Source organism: Ascaphus truei, chromosome 3, assembly GCF_040206685.1.
Source record: "Ascaphus truei isolate aAscTru1 chromosome 3, aAscTru1.hap1, whole genome shotgun sequence".
Classification (NCBI taxonomy): domain Eukaryota; kingdom Metazoa; phylum Chordata; class Amphibia; order Anura; family Ascaphidae; genus Ascaphus; species Ascaphus truei.
The window spans coordinates 333449686-333462748 of NC_134485.1; the positions used below are offsets into that span (position 1 = coordinate 333449686).

A 13063-nucleotide genomic window follows, 5' to 3' on the forward strand; every position below is an offset into this window, starting at 1 on the left:
ACCTTCCCCCATGGTACTTAAGTGGCTGCACTTCCTTAATTTAGTCAGTTGTCTCTCCCATGAGAGAGACTGGTTTCACAGAAGAGGTGTGCAGGGCTCTGTCACCTTCCATCCCCTCCCTTAGGGGAGTGGGAGTGAAGACCATACCCCGTGCTCCATCAGGGAGTAGGGGAAGAGCTAGGACCGACCTCTGGAGCCCATGCCTGGGGGTTTGAGTCCAGGGACCACCCTAAGGCTGGAGACCAGTGTTAGTGTGTACAGTTACTGACTGTCTGCTGTATTCTTAGTGCTGAGAAGAATAAAGCTGTTCCTGTTACAAAATATACTCCTGCCTGAGTGTGCAGTCTATCAGGGGGAGTATGGGAGAGTTCTTTCGTAGGGACTGCCTCCAGCACTCCTGGAGCCTGCGGCAGATGGAGGCGCTGACACAAGAATGAAGGAGGACCAACTATCACCCCTAAAGCCTGTCCTGTTTTCCCCAACATCGGCAGGATCTCTGACCTTCTGTGAGCCAACAGATATTCAGCATCACTACACACCTGGCAGTCGGGGAATATCCCAGAGGGTTTGGGAAACACTGTTACACTTGCAAGCCCCCCACCCCCTTCCCCGCACCCTCGTTCACAGCTCCTCGCTACCACCCACATGTCTTCCCCCCTTCTCTTCTTGTATTTCTCACTCCCCCCACATGCCACCTTTTGTTACACCCACTCTCCTCACTCTCTACTATCACTCAATGACCCCCCTCTCACTTAATCCTGCTTCCTCAATCCCATTCAACCCTCCCCACACACAGGCACACACACACTTCCCCCCTCCACACAATATCTACCCCCTAAAATTCCCCCCCACCCCACCACAATAACACTCCCAAACAATACACACTAATAATACCTGCCACACAATATACACAATACCCCCCTACACACACACACACACACACACACACACACACACACACACACACACACACACACACACACACACACACACACACACACACACACACACACACACACATATAATACTCCCCCCCACACACACAGTATACACAATATAATTCCCACCTCCCCCCACAAAATACAAATAATAATGCACACACACTTGCCTTGGGGAAGTTGCGCCCAGCTCCCGGGCAGGAGAGAGAGGCCTACAACAGCAGTTGGAGAGAAATCCCTATCTCTCTCCGCACCTTCCTGAGGTCTTTCTGTGCCTCCCTGCATCTCCGTACATCTCTCTCATTATTTTCCTGCGTCTCCGCGTATCTCCCCATAAACAGAGCCGGCTCCGGTCAGTGACATAGAATGCCCTAATATGGGCATCCACGTCACAGAGCCAGCTCTATAGGGAGATACGCTGTGACGCAGGTAACAGGAAGCACGGAGAGACGGAGATGCAGAGAAACGGAGGCATCAGGGAGACAGAGAGAGAGGCGCAGAGATTTAAATCCCCTATAATTCATGCCAGTACACAGTACAGGTAGTCCTCGCTGTCCAACGTTTCACTTTACAACGAATGGCATATCCAATGCTTTACAATGCCACCCTATCGGCTGTTTCTCGACGCCGGAATGTGTTATCCGACGCCTGAATGCATTTATCCAACGCTCACCGCCACTGATTAACATGGGACTCACTTTACAACGGTTTCACTATCCAACGCTACTCCCAGAACGGATTCCGTTGGATAACCGAGGACTGCCTGCACCAGCACTTTTTGTTTTACCGGTACTGCGTACAGGACTGTCCTGCTTTCACCACTGGTTACAAAATCATAACAAACAAAACAGGTTTGATTTGTGTTTGTATCTATGTATATTTTAATTGGTAAAGTGCCAGTGCTTTACAGAGCTAGCAATACATCACAGAGTGATAATATTCAAAGTTTAACAAGTGCATTTAACAGCAAGTTAAACAATGAAATTTAAGGAGTCCCTGCTCTACAGCGCTCACACTCTAACAGGAATAATGAGAAACGGATACAATATAATAGGAGCAAGTGCAGTATGGAACATATTTGGGAGGGCAAGTAAGTGCACCATGAGTGTGAGAAGAAGTCGCAGTCCTAAATTAACCAAATGCTTCACGGAGGAGTTAAGATTTTAGGCAAGACTTAAAGATGGGGAGGTATGCGGATTGAGGAATGCTGGCGAGGGAGAAGAGCAGTCCTACGGGAGCCAAAACTGAGAGAGGTTTCTAACGTGAGAGTCCAGTGGAGACAAGTGTAATGAGAAGGATAATAGCGTTAGATTAGAGCTGCGATGTATGGGATGGTAGTGGAATGTAGAGCTTGGAAGGAGAAGGTAATGTTATAGTTAATACAGAGTATCATGGGGAGCAGCGACTGAAGGGATTTCAGGAGGAGAGGGGAAGAGACCGGCCTACAGTAGATGGGAGAGATAACTCTAGCAGCAGCCTTTTGAATAGATTGTAGAGTTGAAGTTGGGAGGCAAAAAAAAAGCTCTGAAGCGATAGAGAAATGGTGGGTTCTGGCAATGTTGCAAACCAAAATCAGCAAGACTACGCAACAGGATAAACGTGAAAAGGAAAAGAACGTGTACAATTCTACACCTAGGCTGTGTGCTTAGGACACTGGAGTAGTATTGACTGTGACTATACTGTAGGCTAGGTTTAAATGGGATAAAGATTAGCTCCATCTTCGACATACCGGTAATACATTTCATGCAACGGAGAGACATGCAGCATGAAATATTAGAGAGATAATTAGTGACTTGGAACTGGATGTGTAAAAGTGGGCAAACCAGACCAAATCCATTTCCCGGAATTCTGCAAATTGTTTACGCCAAATCCGTCCCCTGTACCAAAAGTTGTCTGCGAATTGGGTACTAAGAAAGCAGACTGAATTCAGAGAGAGTATATATATCTCTCTCTCTATCATCCAAATCCCTCGAAAAACAATCGCCATCTCTAGTCAGCAGTAAGTTTAAGGGTTGAAAGATACAAATGTGTGTCATCTGCATAGAGATGATATGTGAAACCAAATGAGCTAATGAGGTGGCCAAATGAGTGTATATTGAGAGACATTGAGTGGTCCCCAGACCGTTTCAGTGGATTGAGCAGTTCGGAAGTCATATTGCAATGGTGTAAGAGAGTATGAGTGTTGAAATATAACTGCAATTAAAAATGTGGTCTTTTGTTCTATACATGAGGTCACAATCCCAGTAGCACTCCTTTGACACACACACACACACACACACACACACACACACACACACACACACACACACACACACACATATACAGTTAGGTCCGGAAATAATTGGACACTGATACAAGTTTTGTTATTTCGGCTGTGTACCAAAATAAATTCAAGTTACAGTTAAATAATGAATATGGGCTTAAAGTGCAGTCTATCAGCTTTAGTTTGAGGGTATTTGCATCCAAATTGGAGGAAGGGTTTAGGAATTACATCTCTTTGTAATATGTAGCCCCCTCTTTTTCAAGGGACCAAAAGTAATTGGACAATTGACTTAAAAGCTGTTTCATAGACAGGTGTGGGCTATTCCTTCATTATTTCATCATCAATTAAGCAGGTAAAAGGTCTGGAATTTATTTCAGGTGTGGCATTCGCATTTGGAAGCCGTTGCTGTGAACCCACAATATGCGGTCAAAGGAGCTCTCAATGCAAGTGAAAGAGGGCATCCTTAGGCTGCAAAAAATAAAAAAATAAAGAAAATCCATCAAACAGATAGCAGGAACATTAGGAGTGGCCAAATCAACAGTTTGGTACATTCTGAGAAAAAAAGAACGCACTGGTGAGCTCTGCAACACAAAAAAGGCCTGGACGTCCATGGAAGACAACAGTGGTGGCTGATCGTAGGATCCTTTTCATGGTAAAGAAAAACCCCTTCACAACATCCAGCCAAGTGAAGAGCACTCTCCAGGAGGTAGGCATATCATTATCCAAGTCTACCATAAAGAGAAGACTTCACGAGAGCAAATACAGAGGGTTCACCACAAGGTGCAAACCATTCATAAGCCTCAAGAATAGAAAGGCAAGATTAGACTTTGCCAAACAATATCTAAAAAAAGCCAGCCCAGTTCTGGAACAGCATTCTTTGGAGAGATGATACTAAGATCAACCTGTACCAGAATGATGGGAAGAAAAAAGTATGGAGAAGGCTTGGAACGGCTCATGATCCAAAGCATACCACATCATCTGTAAAACACGGTGGAGGTAGTGTGATGGCATGCATGGCTTCCAATGGCACTGGGTCACTAGTGTTTATTGATGATGTGACAGAAGACAGAAGCAGCCGGATGAATTCTGAAGTGTATAGGGATATATTTTCTGCGCAGATTCAGCCAAATTCAGCAAAGTTGATTGGACGGCGCTTCACTTTACAGATGGACAATGACCCAAAACATACTGCGAAAGCAACCCAGGAGGTTTTTAAGGCAAAGAAGTGGAATATTCTGCAATGGCCGTGTCAATCACCTGTTCTCAACTCAATCGAGCATGCATTTCACTTGCTGAAGACAAAACTTAAGGCAGAAAGATCCACGAACAAACAACAACTGAAGACAGCTGCAGTAAAGGCCTGGCAAAGCAACACAAAGGAGGAAACCTAACGTTTGGTGATGTCCATGCGTTCCAGACTTCAAGCAGTCATTGCCTGCAAAGGATTCTCGACAAAGTATTAAAAATGAACATTTTATTTATGATTGTGTTAATTTGTCCAATTACATTTGAGCCCCTGAAATAAGGGGACTGTGTATGAAAATGGTTGCAATTCCTAAACGTTTCATACGATATTTTTGTTCAACCCCTTGAATTAAAGCTGAAAGTCAGCACTTCTATTGCATCTCGGTTGTTTCATTTCAAATCCATTGTGGTGGCGTCCAGAGCCAAAATTATGAAAATTGTGTCAGTGTCCAATTATTTCCGGACCTAACTATATATATATATATATATATATATATATATATATATATATATATATAGTTAGGTCCGGAAATAATTGGACACTGACAAAAAATCCACTCGCCCGGGGCGAGCAAATGTATAGGTTTGTCGAACACTGTATATATATATATGTATATATATGTATATATATATATATATATATATATATATATATATATATGTGTATATATATATATATATATATATATATATATATATATATATATATATATACATACATATATATATATACAGTGTTCGACAAACCTATACATTTGCTCGCCCCGGGCGAGTGGATTTTACCCCCGGGCGAGTAAATATTGGCCCAAGCAGCACACGTTTGGTACTAGGTGGCGAGTAGATTTTTTGTGTGGCGAGTAGATTTTTTGGTGATTTGTCAACCACTGTATATATATATATATATATATATATATATATATATAATATATTATATTTGGCTTCTGAATTTACAGGGGCTGTGTGTGTTTGTTAATTTCAGTTGGTAAAGCAACTTGGAGGTTAGTGACCCCTCCTCCATGTTTCCAAGCTCACCCATCCCACCTTTTTAATTGCAGTTCTTGCTAAGCACCTGTGGATGACCAGTCTATTATGACAGCTCTCTCCCTATTAGAGAGGTTATGAGATATTTTTGCAGGTAAAGCAGTGTTAGGATTTACAGAGGGGCTGTACAGTGATATGGCTGTAGGCTTAAAATTATTTGGCCAAAGAACTGAACTAAATGACCGTTCCTTATGAGAAGATAAACAGATTTCATTTTATAATTTTTCATATTGGATGTAGCACTCAGCCTTTTTGTCTTTTGATGTCACTTCATAACTGCAAGTGTTTAGATTGTAAAAAATAACAATTAAAAAAAGAGAGAAATCCTTTAATGCAGTATAATATATGCATCACTGAGCTCCTCCCTAATATCTCCTATTCTCCAAATCTCCATCTCACATACTGTACATGGCAAAATAGGTCCAAAGGTTGGAATTCAAAAAGCTCGGATAATGGGTATCAGAGCTCGATCAGCCTTAACTGCCATTGACTTGTACAGCAGTTAACGCCAGTCAAGCTCCGATACCCATTATGAGAGCTATGTGAACCACCACCCAAAGTGCCCCTAAAACATACCCCCTTATTCTATATAGCAAGAAGCAGGGTAACTAGTAACGCATCAACTTCCACATATCCATTGTTAACTGTGCACTTCCATGATTCTTCAGTAGCCTCTGTTGTTCTAAAGCAGTACCAGTAAATCTTCCATTAGAATTAGCAAGGACCTTAGATACTAAGGGGGTTTTGTATTAAAGTCTCCCAGCTGCAAAACTGGAGCACAAAACTGCACCTTATATTATTTAAATCTGGTGCAATATACGTGCTCTAGTTTTGTCCACTTATGCAGCGAAAAAGCCGTTGTCAACATAAATTAAATTAGATTTGTTAGCCTGTAGATAAGAAACCTATAGCAATGTATACCTTGTACCCTACACGTGTTAATTTTCTAAGACAAACTGTTTTCGTGCATGTCTGTGTGTGTGTGTGTGTGTGTGTGTGTCTGCCTCCTGTGCCCTGACACTTGTCACTCTTTACTCATCAGTTATCTTATGCAAGACATCGGATAAACCACAAACACTGGCAGTTGAAGCAGTAATGTACATGAAAAGCCTGTCAGCAAAATATTTGCTTTGAGGCCAACTTACAAATCCAGGGGCTGCACTGGAAAAGACATCTGGGAAGTCGGTCTCCACGGAACCCTCTTGAGGTCCCTGCACACATGCAACTTGCTCCATGTCCTCTGTGCAATGAGGAAGTACTCAGAGCTGAGACACTGGCCCAGCAATGAATAGGGGGGAGGGCTGTCCCTATTCAGTATTAGAATGAGGAAGTAAGATACAAAAATATAAAGGTGTCAGAGAACTGGCATTTGACATGGTGTATTTGTAAGGGAAAATATAGTGCGGTGGAATTTATTTATTTTTTAACCCTAACTTTCGGTAAATTATACTGTAGCATGAAGATCCTCTCTTTTAATCTCCCATACTATATATACTGTAGATAAAACGGAACAATTGTGATAAAACCTAGTCTTGTTAATCTACAGCAGTAGTAGCCATTCTGTTATCAAATTAAAAAATCTGATTTGGAAACTAAGATCCATGTTTACCAAGCAGTCTTCTTCCATAAGACATCTTCCCCCATTGGAAAGCACCTTACAGCCCATTGTCTTAAAATGGGGTGTAAGGTATTTTTCTGCACTGGAAGGTGCCCTTTGGCAGAAGACTGCTTGTCATGATAATATCATAAGATATTATGTATTGTAATCAATCTGGTGCTTCAGGGATTCATGTAGTTACAGTTTGATTTAAAAAAAAAATATTTGGTTAATGGTAGGTCAAGACTTTTCCTGGGTATATGCTGAAATTCAAAGAAGACTTAAATTGGAGGGGTGGAGGGGGAACACACTAAAAGTGACTTGTGTCGTTTAGAAGGCAATAAACAATAACCAGATACTATTCTGTCAGCCTCAAAGAAAACTAAAAAAAATTGAATGATGACTGGTGCATCCCAGACAGAGGTGACACACATGTCACACCTTAGTTGGGTGAATTTATTAAAAATAAGACTATCCGGTGATATCCTCGATTCTAAAGTGTAACATTCAGATAAATGTAATCGTTGCAAAGTCGACGCATGCAGTGAGGCCAGACATGTGAGGTCTAGAAAATAGACAAGGACAGATATCCATGTGTCACTCAAATTTAGGAGCAAGACGGTCATCATTAGTCTCGTTACGTCCATCATAATCGTCTGAATCTAATGATATGAGTCACGTCTGTCAAAATATTAGTGAAAGGAAGTAATAAGTGCGTTTATATATTGAAGCAAGGATTTCAAGGCATTTTTTAGGATTTTTTTTTCTCTGTGTTGTAAAACAGTCAGCCTAACAGCCAACAGGGGTGGGCTTATCTGGTTTCAATGGGAAAATAATGGTATAAAGGGCTTGCCCTGGAGCTATGAAATCAGAATTCAACAGAGGTGTGTTTTGGACCAAACACGTGAATTCTCCTATATCTACACCAGTGACCTCTCTGGGGACAGCCTATGGCTTATGGTAAAGTAATCTATATGAATTTCTGTTTTATCCTGTTATTTTAAGAAACTGTTTTGCATTTACTGTAATTGTATATTCTTGTAATTATCTTTTTCTGTAATCTGAAGCACTTATATATATATTTATATATATTAAACAATTCTTTAATAAGTAATGCTTTAGGGCTCTGAATGAACTGTTGCACACTCTGGAGCGAGTATTTACATTTTCGGACACATTCGGCTACAACAGATGTGTGTGTTAAGTGCATACTTTTTTCTTTATTAAACAGGGATTTACATATTTTGCATATTTCTTGGGTGGTGGCAGTGGATAGATATGATTGCAATTGAGTAAGAGGTTAATATTAACTAATTGGAAGTACCTTGCGCAGGAGAAAGGTGAGTTGGCTACAGTAGCCATGTGTATTAACCCTGGTTGCATATCTAAGTCACGTGCTCACTTGTGTATGTATGCATGTATAGCTTTATTTATACTATAGCACCATTAATGTACATAGCGCTTCACAGCAGTAATACACGTGGTAATCATATAAATAAAAAATAATATAAATAACACATAATGGGAAGAAGTGCTTTTAGACATAAAAGTGTGATTCTGGAAAAGGAGTCTCTGCCCCAAAGAGCTTACAATCTAATTGGTAAGTAGGAGAAATGTACGGAGACATTAGGAAGGTGCTCTTGAGGGGAAGAGTATTCCACATGTGTGGGGCAGTCAGTGAGAAAGGTTTATGGCTGGAGAGGGATTTAGACACAAAAGGGGTAGAGAGAAGACATCCTTGAGCAGAACGCAAGAGTCGGGATGGTGGATAGCGAGAAATTAGGGCTGAGAAGTAAGGAGGGGCAGAAGAGTTAAAAAAAATTAAAGTGAGGAGGAGAATTGAGTGTGTGATACAGGATTTGATAGGAAGCCAGGAGAGGGATTTCAACTTGTGTGAGGTTTGTGACAGATGGTATATGAGGACAGATTGAGGGGAGATAATGTTCATTTGAGGGACCTTTCTGAGCTGTGTATTAACCCTTGTCCTGTATGCAGGTCACGTGCTCACAGGTGTGCCCTTTGCGACACTGCTTACTAAATATGTACCTAAATCTGCAGCACAATTTCCAGTACGAAGTAATGCTACCCACCAAATAGAATATGCTGTATTTAATTCATGTGTGTCCATGTCACGGTCCCAGAAGCAAGGTCATTAAACCGCAATAATTACAAATGTGTAGGTCCTGACTACTCCTGAAATTCAGGCAGCTATAGGGGAGTGCAGAGCCATGACGTGCGCGCCGACCAAGTGATCACGTCGCGGCACGGGAAGACAAAATTCTTGTCTCCCCTGCCAGCATACGCGTCACGACGCTTTGCGCACCCACACTCACAGCCACTGGGGCCTTGTAACTCAAAAATGCTCTATGGCATATTATTGTTGATCGTCCGTGTTAACCAACGAGTCTCCCAGGTTTCTGTCTCAAAAATAGCTACACAAGTAATGAAAGACCAGTTTAGTAGATGGGGCGGTGATGAAACTCTACTTACAGAATGTGTCACACGAGCTGAAGATTACACTGGGAAAAGGGAACACCGTAATACGGAACAACGTGTCATTTTTCCTTTTGAGTTCAACCTGTTGTCTCAAGGGATCAAATTTTCCATACTGAAACATTGGCCAATTCTTCAGGCGGATCCTGTTATAGGTGCACTATGCAAAAATGACCCTAGTCTAGCCTATAAAAGAGGCAGAAACCTGGGAGACTCGTTGGTTAACACGGACGATACACAAAAATATGCCATACAGCATTTTTTGAGTTACAAAAAAACAGGATGTTGTAAGTGCAAAGGGTGCCCAGTATGCAACTCTGTTATTGTAGGGGACACATTATATCATCTATTAATGGCAAAAAGCTAAGCCCTCAAAACCAGATTTATCGAGCACAGAAGTAATATAAAGAGGGGAGACGATAACACCACCTTGCTGAAGCATTGTAAAGACCATGGACACAATGTTTCTGCCATGAGATTTATGGGGATTGAACATCTATCGCTTATGGGTACAGGAGGTGACATCGACAAATAACTCCTACAAAGGGAGGCATTCTGGATCTTCTCATTGAAAAGTCTCAAACCTACCGGGTTCAATGATGATTTTGAATTAACCTGCTTTTTTATAAAATAATTTTTTGCTTAGGTTCAGGATCCCAATTACCGCCTTCCTTTTATTAATGTTTTTGTTCTTAGCTGTTGTTTTGTTTTTTGTTTTAGTCCGTCTTTTCCCCATTTCTGATTACTTTCTTATAACCATTTTTTCAGTTATCGTTTTCTCAATCTTAAACTCCCTCATTTTTTGATACTTGGTCGGTATATTGTTCATTTGGGTATATTGATCATTTGATGTTCTGTATTGCATCATTGGTATGGCAATTCCCAGTGCTAGTAGTACTATTTCTATGAGCACTATTATTGCTCATTGTGTATATTAAACTATCCTGCTGTTATCCAGCTAATTTTTTCATACCAAGCTATACAGTAGATCTATTTTTTATTTTTATTTATTTATTTTGTGTTTGTTTTTTGTATGTTGGCTTCCCCATCCCCCTTTGGGCAGTGGTTGAGTGAGGAGCCGTTTAGCATGGTGTTTTTAACTCTATGTTATTATCTCTCTTTTTTTATTCACAGGATTTGGGCTGTGACTGGGGTCTTATTCTGCACTGGGTGAAGCCTCCTCCCTTCTGTCAGCCCATTGGCTGCTGCTGCTTCACTTAAGCTGGTACACTGATGCTGACATCAGCAGAAGAGGCATCCTGGTGTCGTGATTGGTGGATTGTATCCAGGTCATTGCTCCCCCCCTAGACGCTGTCTGGGACATACACTGGCGACACACTTTATTCGAGCTCGGCTAGTCCCACGAATTCGGGTATACCCGGGTGTATTGAGGTTTGTGACTGTTTTCTGCCTGAGTGCATTGAGGTATTTTCCAAGCAGGGATTGAAGCATTTTATTCCCGCTGGCTGCAATACTGCACAGTATATATATATATACTGCATTACAATTCATGAATTTATGCCACCTGGTAGACACGCGAAGCATTGCAGCCTATTAAATCCTAATCATTATCATTTAACAGATTAGCCGCCCGTCAGCCAGGCATGAACCCAGGCTGGGAAGGCAAACACAACGGGGCTTGTCAGAGGTGAGGAGCGGCGCATTCCAGGTATCTGCCAGGTACATACTGGGTATTTGCTCGAATAAAGTGTGTCGGTGCAGTAGCAACACTTCCTCACTCATGTTCTTTGTTTTGAGACGGCGACTCATGACGCCGTCCAGGAGACCACTCCCATTACTCATGGTGGACACTCTGATGCATAGCGATGGGTGCTTGGAGCAGCTGGAGGGAGGTGGGTGGGTGTTGTTTTTTTGTGGGTGCGTATGCTGTGGGACACTATTTAAGGGTTCTGTATCATTTGTCACTGTATCCCTGATGAAGGTGGTAGCACCGAAACGTTGGATCTCTGTGGCTATTTTAGTCATTAAATTACTTCTTTGCATTAACCTTTATGTATCTTTTTTTTGGTGTGCACGGCTTCCCCCATTTGCTATTTATGCCACTACCCTGACTAGGTTTCCTGCCTGTAGCACCCATGCTTTCGTCGCTTTTTATTCATGTCTCCTTGTATTAGGGGCATCCCAAGTTGCATTTTCTTGATTCCTACTTTTCTGTTTGATTCTAGTACTGTAGGCTCCCACTTCTTGCTCGCAAAAGTCATGTAAGATCATGCCCTCTGTCCTATGAATGTTATAGACCAGAGGTGCTCAACTCCAGTCCTCAAGACCCCCCGCAACAGGTCAGATTTTCATGATATCCCTGTTTCAATCAGTGACTCATTCGAAGACGGATCGAGCCACCTGTGCTGAAGCTGGGATATCCTGAAAACCTGACCTGTTGGGGGGGTCTTGAGGACTGGAGTTGAGCACTCCTGGTATAGACAATTAAAAGAAATGACATGAATACTTTGCACGCTAAAGAAAGTAATCTAACGTTAGATTCATGTAGGTGGGTGATCTCTCCTATGGGACCAAAAGCAGCGTTCTACATGGATTACATTGTGGTGTATACTTGAAAAAGAAACTGCAACATTTCAAAGGCTCTGTACATTTTAATTTGTATCGACACATAACTCATGTTGGTCCTTCAAATGTTATCCCCATGTATAACGAATCTACGTTTCTCCAAGACCAAACCAGCTTTTAAACGTAAAACTACTTGCAACATTACAAAGCATTGTTTCTGCCTGTTCTCAGTCTATTTTGTGTTTTGAAGCAGCAGTCTCTCCCTGGTCAATTATCTCCCCTTCCCCCACACGTTCCACATTTAATGTTGCCCTGAAAGCTTCCATTTTTAACAAAACTTTTCTATCCTTCTGATCTATTCCCGTATCTTCCAGGCTTTATGGTAAGCAAAATGTAGAACCGCGCAGACCTCCTCTCGCCCCACTATATTTTGTGTTTCCACTCTCCCCTTATTTTTGCAACTTATGTTGTACTAACCACACATTGTATAAGTTATGGTGGGTAAGAAAGTGACAAACACCCACCACTGTGCAGTGTACAGTAAATACAAATATCACTTGTGAGCACATTCACATGTCTCAGACAGAGCTGCAACCCTGCATTTCACCATAATCTCTTAGCATACAGTGCTTCCACTACAGCTGAGGATTCTGGGAAATGATTCGCAGACTCCCTGGCTGCAGTGGAAGCACTGTATGGTGAATAACAAGGTTACAGACCTGTCTGAAACATTTGAGACATGATCTCAGAAGTGATATTTTTATTTACTGTATATTATTGTACTATACATTCCTTACCTACCGTACCAGTATATGTTAAATTTGTTCATATATAAGGCACCTACAGTATATATTATATTCTGTGCTGCAGAATATATAGGTGCCTTATAAATAAGATTCGCGTGTTTGAAACCCGGGCCTTGCAAACTTTAAAGTTTGTTTGGAAATTCGAGTCGAATTT

The 13063-nt window shown here is 41.6% G+C and overlaps 1 protein-coding gene across 4 annotated transcripts in view; it reads right to left on the bottom strand.

The window, feature by feature from the left end:
* ARHGAP9 (Rho GTPase activating protein 9) overlaps positions 1-13063 on the bottom strand; it is a 142520-nt gene that overhangs the window by 65650 nt on the left and 63807 nt on the right. The window contains exon 1 of one of the 4 annotated variants that reach the window (XM_075591532.1): positions 6633-6762. The exons of the other annotated variants lie outside the window; for them this stretch is intronic. Within the exon in view, the coding sequence (XP_075447647.1) occupies positions 6633-6722 (90 nt within the window). The 5' untranslated portion in view covers positions 6723-6762. Of the gene's footprint in view, positions 1-6632; positions 6763-13063 lie in introns of those variants that run through there. 4 annotated transcript variants of the gene reach the window in all.